The sequence below is a fragment of the Diabrotica virgifera genome, chromosome 1 (assembly GCF_917563875.1).
Source record: "Diabrotica virgifera virgifera chromosome 1, PGI_DIABVI_V3a".
NCBI classification, from domain to species: domain Eukaryota; kingdom Metazoa; phylum Arthropoda; class Insecta; order Coleoptera; family Chrysomelidae; genus Diabrotica; species Diabrotica virgifera.
The window spans coordinates 287109593-287123852 of record NC_065443.1 but is presented as its reverse complement, the minus strand read 5'-3'; the positions used below and the strand labels follow the sequence as shown (position 1 = coordinate 287123852).

At 31.7% G+C, this 14260-nt stretch overlaps 1 protein-coding gene across 3 annotated transcripts in view; it reads left to right on the top strand.

The window, feature by feature from the left end:
* Window positions 1-13662, top strand: part of LOC114324298 (uncharacterized) — a 52513-nt gene extending 38851 nt beyond the window's left edge. For all 3 annotated transcript variants that reach the window (XM_028272102.2, XM_028272101.2, XM_050651300.1), the window contains 3 exons: window positions 1703-1823; window positions 8865-9176; window positions 11771-13662. In XM_028272102.2, the coding sequence (XP_028127903.2) occupies window positions 1703-1823; window positions 8865-9176; window positions 11771-11805 (468 nt within the window). In that variant the 3' untranslated portion in view covers window positions 11806-13662. The remainder of the gene's footprint in view (window positions 1-1702; window positions 1824-8864; window positions 9177-11770) is intronic.
* Window positions 13663-14260: the final 598 nt, after the last annotated feature.

Here is a 14260-nt window from a genome sequence, read left to right as displayed (position 1 = left end):
TCAATTTATTAACTTAAAAATAAAATCTGAAAAAAACCATAGTGCAAATACATACACAAGACGTATAACGAGTAATGGCATACTGAAGTTAAAACATTCGTTAAATAACGTTGACTGGTCTTTAGCTATTTCTCTCGAAACAGCAACATAATTAGCTCAATTTATTACTGAAATGTATCAAAAGTTAACTGAAATAAATTTTCCATTAAAAAAATTGCGAACTCATAATAAAGCTCCAATTTCTTGGTTTGATGATGAATTAAAACTTATGCGAGAAAATCTTTCCACGGTCAAGGTAATTGCTGACGTTACAAAAGATTATAGTGAATATAATAAGTTTAAGAAGCATTATAGATCAACAATATCCTTAAAGAAAAACTAGCTTATGGGTATTTCTTTTCAAATTCTGAAAATATATCTCATGACAGTTGGAAAGTTATAAACTATCACAGAAATAAAGTTCAAAATAAAAAAGTTTGTCCTAGTACGATCTCATCAAACGATTTCAATAATTACTTTACTTCAGTAGCTTAAAATATTAGAGATTCTTTTAGTTCTACAAATGAAAATGTAGTTATAGATATTTTGAAAGATGTACACTCTCCTTGCCACTCTTTATTTTTACTACCTGCTACTAATATTGAAATCAGAAATGTTTTGCGTGGCTTGAAAAATTCACATTGTACAGATTTTTATTTCTTGGACAAAAAAATAATTGTCGAAACTATTGATATTGTTATTGACAAATTAGTTTTACTTTATAATAATTGCCTTACTGAGGGGATTTTCCCAGATGTACTAAAAGTAACAAAAGTGTTACCACTATTCAAAAAGGGGTCTTTAGATGAAATTGGAAATTATCGTCCCATCTCTATCATTCCCATTTTCGGTAAAATTTTTGAAAGCATTTTTAATACTCGTTTGATAGAATATCTAGTCTAGATAAACACAAAATACTTCACTGTAATCAATATGGCTTTAGAAAAAAGTGCAGCACTACACAAGCTATCAGAAAATTGTGAGAGATATAGTCGACGGCTTGGAGGAAGGTCATTTCGTGTCTTTGACATTGTGTGATTTATCCAAAGCTTTTGACTGTGTTTCGCATAAATTACTGTTGGAAAAAATGCATAAATATGGTATAAGAGGAAACACCCTCAATATATTTACATCTTATTTAACAAATAGAAAACAGGCAGTTTTTCTTAATAATAGCTATTCTGATTTGAACACGGTCGAATAAGCGTACCCGTTTTCGTTTTTCTAAATAGAGGCATTCTGGAGATATTTAAGAAAAACTAATTCCAAGACGCCATCTTTAAAGAGCTCTAGCTCCCTTAGGAAGCATTTTAGGACTAGGTGAATTAGATTAAATTGTCTTATAATTATCTGAGGAATCTCCTGTTTTCGTTTGTCGGTAGAGTTTCTGGATATATTTAATATTTAATAATATCTTCTAGGCTATATTTAGATTCACGTCTTGTGGGATGATCACCCTAGTATTTTATTCAAGCAGCAGTTGTTTTGTTGGCCCATTTGTTCACTATTAGTTCATATATGGAATTTAACAATGAGTCTGATCATTATTTTATTAATACTGCTCCAATATTGTCTAATCCGTGTGACTTTAACGCAAAACTCTTAACCAACTATTTATTTTGAATACGAAAGTTTTTTCTCATGTACTGTTAATGTTATTTAGGCGATGGTCCATTGTATATCGAGCAGTGAACCAGATCCTTCAGACGGGCAGAATCCCGATCATCCAGACTGGAAGCAAACCCTCCAAACCAATAACAGTAACATAAATGAGACGTATACAGGTAAATAGCTGATTGATTCAGTTGTTATAAAAATATTTTATAAAAAAATTGTTTGAAAACTACCCTTTTTGTTAATTTTTTCATTTTTTCTTCTTAATTATGGTATAGGTATGTTGAAATTTGATGTTATACATCACGTAGTATTATTTATATTATCATTTCGTTTTCTATTAACAAAAAATCAATACAGTAGGAAAAATGAAAGAATACCCATGAACGAACATATAAAACACGCTGTATTTTCCTGTCACCGTGTCACACAAAAAATTGACCAGCGCAAGTGCATGTAATAATTATAATTGACCAGCGCAAGTGCATGTAATAATTATTATTACATGTACTTGCGCTGGGCAATTTTCTTTGTGACACAGTGACAGGAAATACAGCGTGTTTTATATGTTCGTTCATGGGTATTCTTTCATTTTTCCGACTAGTATGGTATAACTAGATCCAAACCCAGACATCCAAAGTGAAAGTACTTTAACACCAAATTGTTCTATATGGTCCACATAATGTTCAGAAAAAAGTCACACCATTTTGAGCGTCGGGTTTGGGGGAGAGGGGGGAGAAATCGGTAAATTCGTAGTTTTTTAAGTTATTCGTCAATATTTCTAAAACTATGCGGTTTAGCATGAACAACCTTCTATACAAAAATATTCTACATTAAATTTGAAACAAAAAAGGCCCTATGCACAATCCTTCTAAAATGAACGGTTCCAAAGTTACGGAGGTAGTATAGTAAAATTGGTCCAAAAAAGGCCTAACCCAGACATTAAAAGTAAAAGTTTTCCTCCAACACCAAATTGTTCTATATGGTCCAGATATTGTTCAGTAAAAAGTTACACCATTTTGAGCGTCCGGTTTGGGGGGGAGATGGGGGAGAAATCGGTAAATTAGTAGTTTTTTTATGTTTTTCACAAATAATCTATACAAAAATGTTCTACATCAAATTTAAAAAAAAGGTCCCATACATAGTTGTTATAAAATCAACGATTCCAGAGTTACGGAGGGTGAAAAGTGGAGGTTTTCGATACTTTTTATATTTTTTGCTCAATTTATAATATTTTTACTGATTGAAAGAAATTTTCTTTTAACAGGATTTGCTATTTCAGTGGCCGATGGTATGTTAGTGATAAGCCCTTAAAGAAACGTCAACCTCACCACACAAAATCATCATCAGTTGCCCAAAAAATATAAAAAGTATCGAAAACCTCCACATTTCACCCTCCGTAACTCTGAAAACGTTGATTTTATAACAATTATGGATAGGACCATTTTTGCTTTAAATTTTATGTAGGACGTTTTTGTATAGAACATTGTTTATTGTTTACGCTTAAACATAGTTTTAGAAATATTGACGAAAAACGTAAAGAAACTACTAATTTACCGACTTCTCCCCCATCTCCCCCCCAAACCGGACTCTCAAAATGGTGTAACTTTTTACTGAACAATATGTGGACCATATAGAACAATTTGGTGTTGGAGGAAAACTTTTACTTTGGATGTCTGGGTTAGGCCTTTTTTTGGACCAATTATACTATACTACCTCCGTAACTTTGGAACCGTTCATTTTAGAAGGATTAATATATAGGGCTTTATTTATTTAAAATTTAATGTAGAACATTTTTGTATAGAAGGTTGTTCATGCTAAACCTCATAGTTTTATAAATATTGACGAAAAACGTAAAAAACTACGAATTTACCGACTTGTCTCCCCTATCCCCCCCAAACCCGACGCTCAAAAAGGTGTGACTTTTTTCTGAACATTATATGGACCATATAGAAGAATTTGGTGTTGGAGGATAACTTTCACTTTGGATGTCTGGGTTATGTCATTTTTTGAATCAATTCTATCATACTACAATACTAGGGGAGCCCAAACGGGATTTTGCGCGTTACTCGAACGCGTCAGAAAATCACATGGGGAGAAACCTTGTACCCTGTAGTGTACCCCTACCATATATGGACTCTTAATATAGGACTGGATAACAAACGATTTTGACCACGAGGTCGAAATACGTGCTCGTATAGAGTATGCTATGTCTGCTTTTCAAAGAATGAAACAATTCCTAATAAGCTCTACCTTATCGTTGGATATCCGATCCCAATTTGTAAAAACATTTATTTATTCCATATTACTATACGGAGTGGAAACATGGACTCTCGAAATTACAAGTATGAGGCGTATAGAAGCCTTTGAGATGGAGATGTGGGTTTTTCGAAGGATGCTGAAGATCTTTTGGACAGAGCACGTGACCAACAACGAGGTGCTGAGAAGAATGGGGACTGAGAGACAACCCCTAAATATTGTAGAAAACAGAAAAACGAGTTATCTAGGACATATTTACAGAGGAGAAAGGTACTTTTTACGACTCATGGACTGGAAGGGAAAGTGGAAGGAAGAAGAGGTCCAGGAAGAAGAAAATGCTCCTGGCATGGATACACATTCGATACTAAGCACCGCTCAAGCTAGAGAGCAATTTGCTATAGTTATAGCCAACGTGCAGTAATGGAGAAGGCACCTTAAGAAGAAGAATACACGACGTGCGTTGAGGACAGTCCGCAAGATTAGTAAAAAAACAAGAATGTGTGTGTACTTTGTACGCACGTAAGAAGTTATACTTCTACTACATATTATGTGATTTTTAAGACAATACCAAAAATTTAAAAAAATTAAAGAATAAAACGCACACAAACACATTGAAAAATGCCACAAAGAAAAAATGATTTCAGAACGATAATAATTGTTGGCAAAAATTTTAAATACGCATTTTCTGAAAAAAAAAATTATATAACAAATATACTTACAATCATAACATGCATAAAAAAAATAAAACTTGCATCGGGAATTGAACCCTTGAATTTCGTGCCGCTTTGACTCGTAACCGAAGCGTAGACTCACTCGTCCAATCCCACATTATTTATCATGTGGAAAAATACGGTAACTGAACGTTTTACTGTTTGACAGTTGTTTTGAAAATTAAATTATGTAGTTTAAATTTTGTGGAAGAAAATATAAAAATATAACAAAACAGTAAGAAAACAATATATTAGATGAAGATTGGTAGAACTTTTGTTGGTAATCAAATTAAGTATGTAAATCAAAGCATTACATACCTACTAGATAAATAAATCTACGCCAAAAAATCATAATTTAAAAATAAAAATCGAACCTAATTTGGGATTTCTCTCTAAAATCCGCATTCTTGAGAAAATAAATGTATGTATTTCAACCTAATCCAAATGTATAATTACAATATGATTATAATAAAAACTACTTACCAAATTAGAATGAGTTTTTCTTGCCCAAAATAGTCCAAAAGTCCAAAAATATAGGTATATGAAAACTATTTAAAAAGGCAGAATAACTATTAACTAACTTTTGTTTGTTGTTTCTTTTCACACAAATTTTAAAACGCAACAACCATAAATAATCTAACTACAGCTGTGCCACAGCCGCCATATTGAATAATTTTTGACATGTCATTTGAACATCCAATCAGAACAAAGTTATAATGCGCATGCGCCCGGTCGCTAGGTTTTCCCATATAAAAATTTACCCTCTATCGCCGGTAAAGAAGTATAACTTCAAAAAGAAAAACTCGAGCGCGTCAGATTAAGACAAGGTAAGTTAAGTACAGGAGGGGCAGTGTATATTTCAATAATCTGACTATTTGAGCGAGGCGTAAGTTGTATAACTTTGTAACCCGCGCATTTCCTTACGCACCACTCAAATTGTCAGATTGTTGAAATATATACTGTTCTTCGTGTACTTAACTTACCTTGTCTAAGGGCCGGTTGTTCGAACGCTAATCAACAATGATCATTATCAAATAATTAATTACTGTCAATGTCAATTGTTAAAACATAATTAATTACAATTCTGAGACTATAATCAATTAATATAACAATAATTATTAGCATAATTAATAATAAATCTCATAATTGTAATTAATTATGTTTTCAGCAACCCAAACAAAGTTGACATTGACAGTTTTGGTGACAGTAATTAAATATTTAATAATGATCATTGTTGATTAGCGTTCGAACAACCGGCCCTTAATCTGACGCGATCAAGTTTTTCTTTTTTTTTTTGACTAATTTGACAGACTGCCCTGAACGCAATCACGCAATGTGATTTTCGAGTAAGGCGCAAAATTCCCGTTTGGGCTTCTAGTCTAGTAAAATAAAATTACACTACATGTAAATCAAAAAATGCAAATTCGTACAGGTTGAAACAAATTTTATATCAAAGTTTAGGTGGGTACAAAAGATATTTTCAAGAAAGTATCCAAATCATACAAGGGGATCATTGTTTAAATAATTAAAAAGAAGTCATTTTTGCAAAAAAATTACTTCTTTAACTGCTGAGGTCATTCAATTACTAATGAAGGTCTATGGGATTTTTTTCTGCAAAGTTGAAGGGTAATTCTTTCACATATGACTTACTAAATTAAATTTGACCCCCTATTTATTTAAATAATTGTATATAAAACTTTAAAAACAAATTTGCAAAAAATTATTTTTTGCTTTCTAAATAAGCACTATAAAATATCCTACAATATCCTATTTTACAAACTAAGTTGCGCTATGCTATCAGTATTAAGCAAAAAAAATTGGTCCAAAAATATTTAATAGTTTTTGAGATATTGAATTTGTTTATTAAATGTTACTCTATTTTCTATTGCAAAAACGCGGTTGTTGCCAAAGAAATATTCACCTGTATTAAATCTTATTATTTTTATTTTTATGTATATTTTCAATAAATGTATTGATAAATTCAAATTTCAATTAAACTTCCCCCTAAAATGGTATTTGAAAATAATTCAAAAATGTTTATAATTTGTTTTTTTTAATAACGTCGTGGGGATTGAATATTTTGAAAAGCCGTTTCGATAATTGGGTTCCTGGGAATTTTTCACTAATTAACAAATTTTTTTGTCTTTTTTTCATCTTCTTTTTTTTTTCTTGGAGTTATATTATTACGGGCTCTTTTAGGGTTAAGTTTCATTAAGAATGTCGAATCTCTAAGTTGTAGATTCTAGACATAAAAATATTAAAATTGGTCTAAAATCACTTTTATAAAATGTGGCTACTTACTAAGTTACAGGGTGTTTTATTTAAAAATTTAAAAATTATTTTTACCAATTACTTTCAAACTATTTGACGTATCCTTATAATATTTGGCAGAAAGTGTGTCTACTATACAGTCTACTAAATTGTGATAAATAAAAGTTTCTAGCTACTACCAGAGGCGTACGACAGGGGATAGTTAATGGTTGACCCTTCTCAAATTCTACGCCACTGAGGGAATTACTATTTTAGCGAAATTTTCTATTCTCCAATACTTTCTATGTAAATAATATACTCTTTACTGATAACGATTGTCATTAGTTTTTGAGATATTGGACATTAAAAATGAAACGGCATAGTTATTTTGATTCATTCATTCATTAATTTTAAACTTCCAATATCTCTCAAACTGATGACTTTATCAATACCAATAAAGTTATTTACATACAAAGTATTGGAGAATCAAAAAATTTCGCTAAAATAGTAATTCACTCAGTGGCGTAGAATTTGGGAAAGCTCAATCATTCACTATCCCCTGTCGTACGCCTCTGGCACTAGCTAGAAACGTTTATTAATCACAATTTAGTAGGGTGTATAATAGCCACACTTTCTGCCAAGTATGATAAGGATACGTCGAAATAGTTTTAAAGTACTTGGTAACAATAATTTTTAAATTTTTAAATAAAACACCCTATAACTCAGTAAGTAGCCACATTTTATTTAAGAGATTTTAGTTAAATCTTAATATTTTTAGGTCTAGAATCTACAACTCACAGATTCGACATTCTTAATAAAATTTAACCCTAAAAGGGCCCGTAGTAATGTAACTCCAAGAAAAAAAAAAGAAGAAGCAGAAACGACAAAAAATTTTTGTTAATTAGTAAAAAATTCCCAGGAACCGAATTATCGAAACGGCAGTTCAAAATATTTATGCCTTGCGACGTTATTAAAAAAACAAATTATAAACAAATTTGAATAATTTTCAAATGCCATTTTAGGGGGGAGTTTAATTGAAATTTGAATTTATCAATACATTTATCGAAAATATACATAAAAATAAAAATAATGACATCTTAAGCAGGTGAATATTTCTTTGGCAACAACCGCGTTTTTGCAATTTAAAATATGGTAACATTTAATAAACAAATTCAATATCCCAAAAAATATTAAATATAAACATAGTACAACATCTGTAAAATAAGATATTTTATAGTGCTTATTTAAAACGCTAAAAATAATTTTTTGCAAATTTGTTTTTAAAGTTTTATATACAATTATTTAAATAAATAGGGGGTCAAATTTAATTTAGTAAGTCTTATGTGAAAGATTTACCCTTCAACTTTGCAGAAAAAAATCCCATAGACCTTCATTAATAAGTGACCTCAGCAGTTAAAAAAGTATTTTTTTGTTGAAAAAATGACCCCTTTTTATTTTTTTAAACAATGATCCCCTTGTATGATTTGGATACTTTCTTGAAAATATCTTTTGTACCCACCTAAACTTTGATATAAAATTTGTTTTAACCTGTACAAATTTACATTTTGACTTTTTTTTTATTTTATTAGGCTATTCCGTACTATAATAGAGAATTCATAAACTTATATTTTTTAATTACAGTAAAACCTGACATATCCGGATCAATGTGGCGACAGACCGATCCGAATATGAAAAAATCCGGATATCAATCCCAATTCTTTTATAGTCTCTGAAACGTTTTCTCCTTCATACATTCGAGTAATCAACGCCGTCAATAAGATTCGTCGATAGACACGTTTTATAGATTCTATAATACCTTGATCCATAGGCTGACAGAGGGATGTCACATTTGGGGGCAAAAAAAAGACACTTTATTTCGCCATCTTTTAGTTTTTTTGAACCGTCCGGACATGACAGGTCCGGATGTGGTAGGATGTATTGTATACCTTTTCTTTATGATTAACAAAATAAATATAAATAAATATTCTTTAGGCGGTATGGGTCATCTTGGTAAAATGTCATCGTCCTCCACGCAATTGGTATCAGCCGAATCGTCGTCTTCCGTCACGAGCCTTCATTACAGCGCATCTGATCAGGAGCCGATCAGCAGTTCCAAACATTTCGATAGAAAGAAAACGGCGGATTGTTGCGTCGTCATGGAAGCACATCACGAGCAGCTGTCGCTGTTCTCCGGAGCTGGCAATATGCTGAACGAAACCGAGGTCGACGAAGAGATAGAAGATAATGGAGAGGATGGGGCCGGGCAAGTTAGCGATGGAGATGATGACGATGATTCAAACGAAGGTAAGAAGTGTAGTACAAGAAAAGGCATTATAGCGCTAGTCTTAATTTTCTTAACCTTCATAAACCCACCGTAAAAAATTTACATTAAATACCGAGTGGTGTGCAAATCTACCCCAACAGTTTTGGATTATTTGTTATTAAACACGATTAAGTTCTCCATTTCTTCCTGTCCTTTCACTGAATATCAAAAAGGATACATTCTGATTATTAAATATTTATTATTTTATAAGCTGTAAACATTGATAAACGATTATTATTTATTTCAAGTTAAGAATAGAACATTACGCTTACGAAGATCAGTATTGCCAAACCTCTCGCGTACGGGTGGATACTCGACTGCCGATATACGATTCATTCTAATCAACACGGCATGGCATCGTCGCGCTGCTATCGCTCGTAAGAAATACATGGGGATATCTCCGCAATGTTTTATTCTAAACGTGAAACGGTTCATAGAGACATTTGAAAAATAATATGTAATGATTATAAAATCAAGAATAATACTTAATTAAGATAAAAAATCAGATATTGTGATATTTTAAATAATGATTTAATCACCCATTCAATATTTGAATAATTCAATTATCACACTTGTTACAAACTGTTATATTTTTTGAATTTTCTACAGATACGTATTGATTGCACCGAATACAAAACTTTTAAGATTTCCTGACTTTACTTCTGGCGCCTAAAAACATCGCTGCTGTCAGACAATAACGGGAACAAATTATTATTTATCTGGCAAAATAGTAAACATGAATTGTTTTACATTGGATTGTAATGACTTGTCATTTTGGTATCTACAAATTATATTTTTCCTAATTAATTGTTGGCCCAACTCCAATAAAAATAATGTTCCCCTATGTAAACGATTAATTTTCCAATCTGGATTTTTCAACGATATAAAGTTTATAAGCGTTGATGCCAGCAATGTTCAGCAGATGAACAAATATTGCCATTTGGCACCAGTTACTTTTTTTAGTCGTGAATTCTTTTGCCAATTTATCTCTTGTATCCACTTCAATTTTTGTTTTATTTTAGTGTAATATAATATCTGGTTCGTAATCTTTTTCTTCACCACTTATTTTGTCATCGTTGCATTTTTCTTTGGAACGTAAGAAACTAAGGTTTTAGTTTCCATAAAAGCACTTAAAAAGTTTTTTTTATATCTTGCTGGAAGTAGTTATTCTAGAATATAAGGTTTATTTTACGCAGTGTTCCATACAAGGTTATATTTTTATCTAAAAGCTTATTGGCTATCTCAATACTAGTAAAAAGATTGTAAGTAGTTATTCCATACCCTGCAGATAAATGGTTTACCAGGTCCATCACTACCCTCTGTCCTTGGCCTGTTTACCATTAACATGTTTGTTTCATTCTTTGCCTAAAAGTATACATTTTCTAATATTGCATTTTTCTTTCATAAAATAGCTTACCTAAATAAATTGGCATATTGGTTCTACATGCTGAACTTCAGTCAGCCAAGCCCCAAATCATCAAACCGTACTTTTTCGGCTTATTCTTCATGTAAACCCGAATAGGAGGAATGGGACTAACTGCTCATCCACGCACAAGTATTCAAATTTTTAAGACTTCCCATAAGAGCCCATGTTAAAACTTAACTTTGACCCTTAATAGTAATTAAACGGCACGTTAAAACAATTTTTAAAAAATCAAGTCTTAGTTTTTTGAAGTGAACTATAACATACTAAAATTTCATGCAAATCCTTAATTCTTTGCCGAAGGTGTAGAACGTCGTTAACTGCCGGTTTCACAAGGTAAAGTTAACTTGTGGTTAAGAGATAACCTCAAAATTACCCCAAAATATGCGTTTCAGTTTCATAATTGTTACCCTTCTGGCTATACCCATAAGGGTAACCCACTCCAACCTGTGGTTAAAAATTCTGTGAGTTAACCATACTTCGCCGTTGACCTGAAACTAAAACGCATATTTTGACGTAACTTCTGGTTATCTCTTAACCACAAGTTAACTTTACCTTGTGAAACCGGCCGTAAGAAGGATACCTGAAAGGAAATTAAATAAAAAAATATTTTTAAAATATCGCCAAAAATTGATGTCTGGGGTTCAACTGCATCCCGCTCGAGATTACGAAAGTTAAAAACAATTTCCTATTGTTTTTGGAGAGCTTTTGTGTCTATATTCTTTGTTTATGCCCATTCCATTATTATTTGTTAGCTTTAAATATTTATTTATTTATTTGTTTTGCATATTTTATAATGTTTTGTATTGTTTTTTTGTAGACCTTTTTGGTATACATTTCTTATGTTTATTTCATCATTCTTTTTAAACGTTTATATCTTATTTCACGGCATGATTAAAATACGAACATAATTAAGATCTGCTTCTACGTAAAAACGTATTTCAGTCAAAATTATACACAGAAGAACGTATAAAAAAATAGAAGATTTTGATGTATCATAGAACATATCAAACGAGTCGTAGATTAAATATAGTTTGCTGCTCGTTTATAACTGAAAAATTAATTGATTAGTTTCTACATTTCCAACATAAATATTAACTATATTGTATGCCTAATACAATCAATCTAATGGGTGTATATTTTTTGTTTTAGGTTATTTGGTTGGGAGTCTCCTTATAAATTCGTAAAGCAGCATTAGTAGTGTCCAGACATATGTCCATATTTATTCATTACCTTTAACTTCACACGTAAAAAATGTCCTTAACTGTTTTCATTGTAGTTATTTATAACAAACGAGCAATGCAGGGAATCCAGAAAATATCAAATGAGATTTATCTCATTTTATACATTCACATCCATTCTCATATTTGGACGACATATTATGTTACTTTATGGTGCATCAATGGAAACAGACAGACAGTTTAGACAAATATAGATTGCATCTGTAGCATCCATTTTTACCAGGAAACAGGTATGAGAGGAGAATCACAGGACAACAAACATATTAAGCAGAATCTCAGAAAAACAACGATAATAGAATGTATAAGAACTTTAAACAGAAACAGAAATTTAATGGAAGGACAAAATGATTTATTCAGATCTAGGCAACGTACTAGATCATATTTATACCCTTTTAATTATTAAACACAATATTAAGGAATAAAGATTTAAATTTATATATCCTCAAGAATATGTAAGTTTTTATTTATACAGGGTGTCCCGGAAAATTGTGCGTTCCTTTAAGGAATGGATAGAATGCATAATTTAGAACAAAAAAGTCCTATACTTACCATTTTTTCTAAAGTTAACCGTTTCAAAAAAAAAAAGAGATTACATTGTGTTCCATATACCTGTATTTTATTGTTTAGAAATTTAAATAACCTGGCAACATCGTACACACTACGGAATAATAACAGATAATAAGAACTCATTTGTGATTTACAGTATTTAAAATAATCCAACCTAATAGTACTTATGTATTTACTGCTTGTTTACTAAAATTTTTTTTTTGAATTGTATTGAAATACCTATGGCATAATTATAAACGAATTATACATCTTTTAACATAAAAACACATCTTTTAACTGAACTAGTATTATGTATTTAGTAAGCTTTAAATGTGTTGAATGCTGAGGGCTTTAACTGAATTACATAGTTTACAGTGGAACTTAAATACACCAGATAATGTATCAGTACCTAATTTGTTTACTTGTGAACTAAAATAATTAAGTTGTACTTACTTGAAAATAATTATACCTAATAAATGTCACGTGCCCTTTCACGAACACATGCATTCATATGAAGAGAAATAGGCAAAGCATTTTGAAAGAAATTATAGTATGCCTCTCCATTTAGTGATCTGCCATAAATAATCAACATAATAACATAATAGGTAATGAACTAACGATTCGAAAACATTTTCGGCATTGACACTAAACAGGATTCTTCCAAACTATCTGTTTACTAAACATGGGACTGTCTGCGTTTAAATTTTCGTACCTAACATAGTTGCCAGATTTTAATTTGCATACCAAAATGTATTTTAATTTGTTGGTCAAATGGTTGCATATAAGAGTTTTTTTGTTCTACATAGTGCCCTCTACCTATACCTTAGGTCTAATATACCTTATATTAATAGCATTGCTGCCCTCCCCCCCCCCCCCCGCCCACTGATATACTTGTTGCAATGACAGCTGACAAAGAAGATGTAGCAGATGACACTAGATGGATGTAAGTGAAGAAAACTCAGTTGAACATGACTTATTTTTGCTTCCACAGCTATACTTTCTTCTAAAGATTGTATTGCTGATTCAGTACATTGTATAGTTGGCTTGGTGATGTTTTGAGGATTTCCTGCTTTCGTTTCCTATTCATTGTTTTCAGTTGGAATACTAGGAGACCAGTGTTCTAGTCGCTTTCTTATCTAAAATACTAAAATATAGTAAGAGTTTTTGTATCTATATGGTAAAACAAAATAGATTTGTATAATTGATTTAGGTATGATGTAAAAAATCGTAGATAAGACATACACATTCGTTTAGATACGACTTGTTTCATTTTTCCTTTCGTTCCTTCTACTGCGAACCATCCTGAATCCAAACCTCAGTCTATGTGGAGGCAGTGGTGGCCGGTCAGGGTCGGCAGTGCCGACCCACACATTTATAGATATAAATTTTTTTAATATTTGTATCTGTGAAGTAACAAAAATCTGTCAGATAACGCAGACTAAATTTTATTCATGGTTTTTAAAAGGATTTGATCAATCCGAGCGTTAAGTGATCCCTGCGCATAAAAGACTTCTCAAAAAATGAATAATCCGAACCATTCATCTGACTTTTCGGCTAGCCGTACCCAACTCTCCGTAGCTTGACGATTTACACGTAAAACTCAACGAAATAACAAGTCGATGAGCCATTCTCTCCGTGGGCATTATAGCGGCCAGGTACGGCACTTTTAAATCTGCCGGTCGGTGTTTCATTTGGAGCATCGCATCGGCAGAAATTGTCAAAAATAATCACGCCGTTTTACGTCGTTTGATATTGTAATTTTTTTAAGTTGTCAGGAATTATCATTTAGTGGACATGATGGATCGAAGCATTTGTTAAAAATCAAAGTAATTATAGAGAATTAATAAAATTGTTT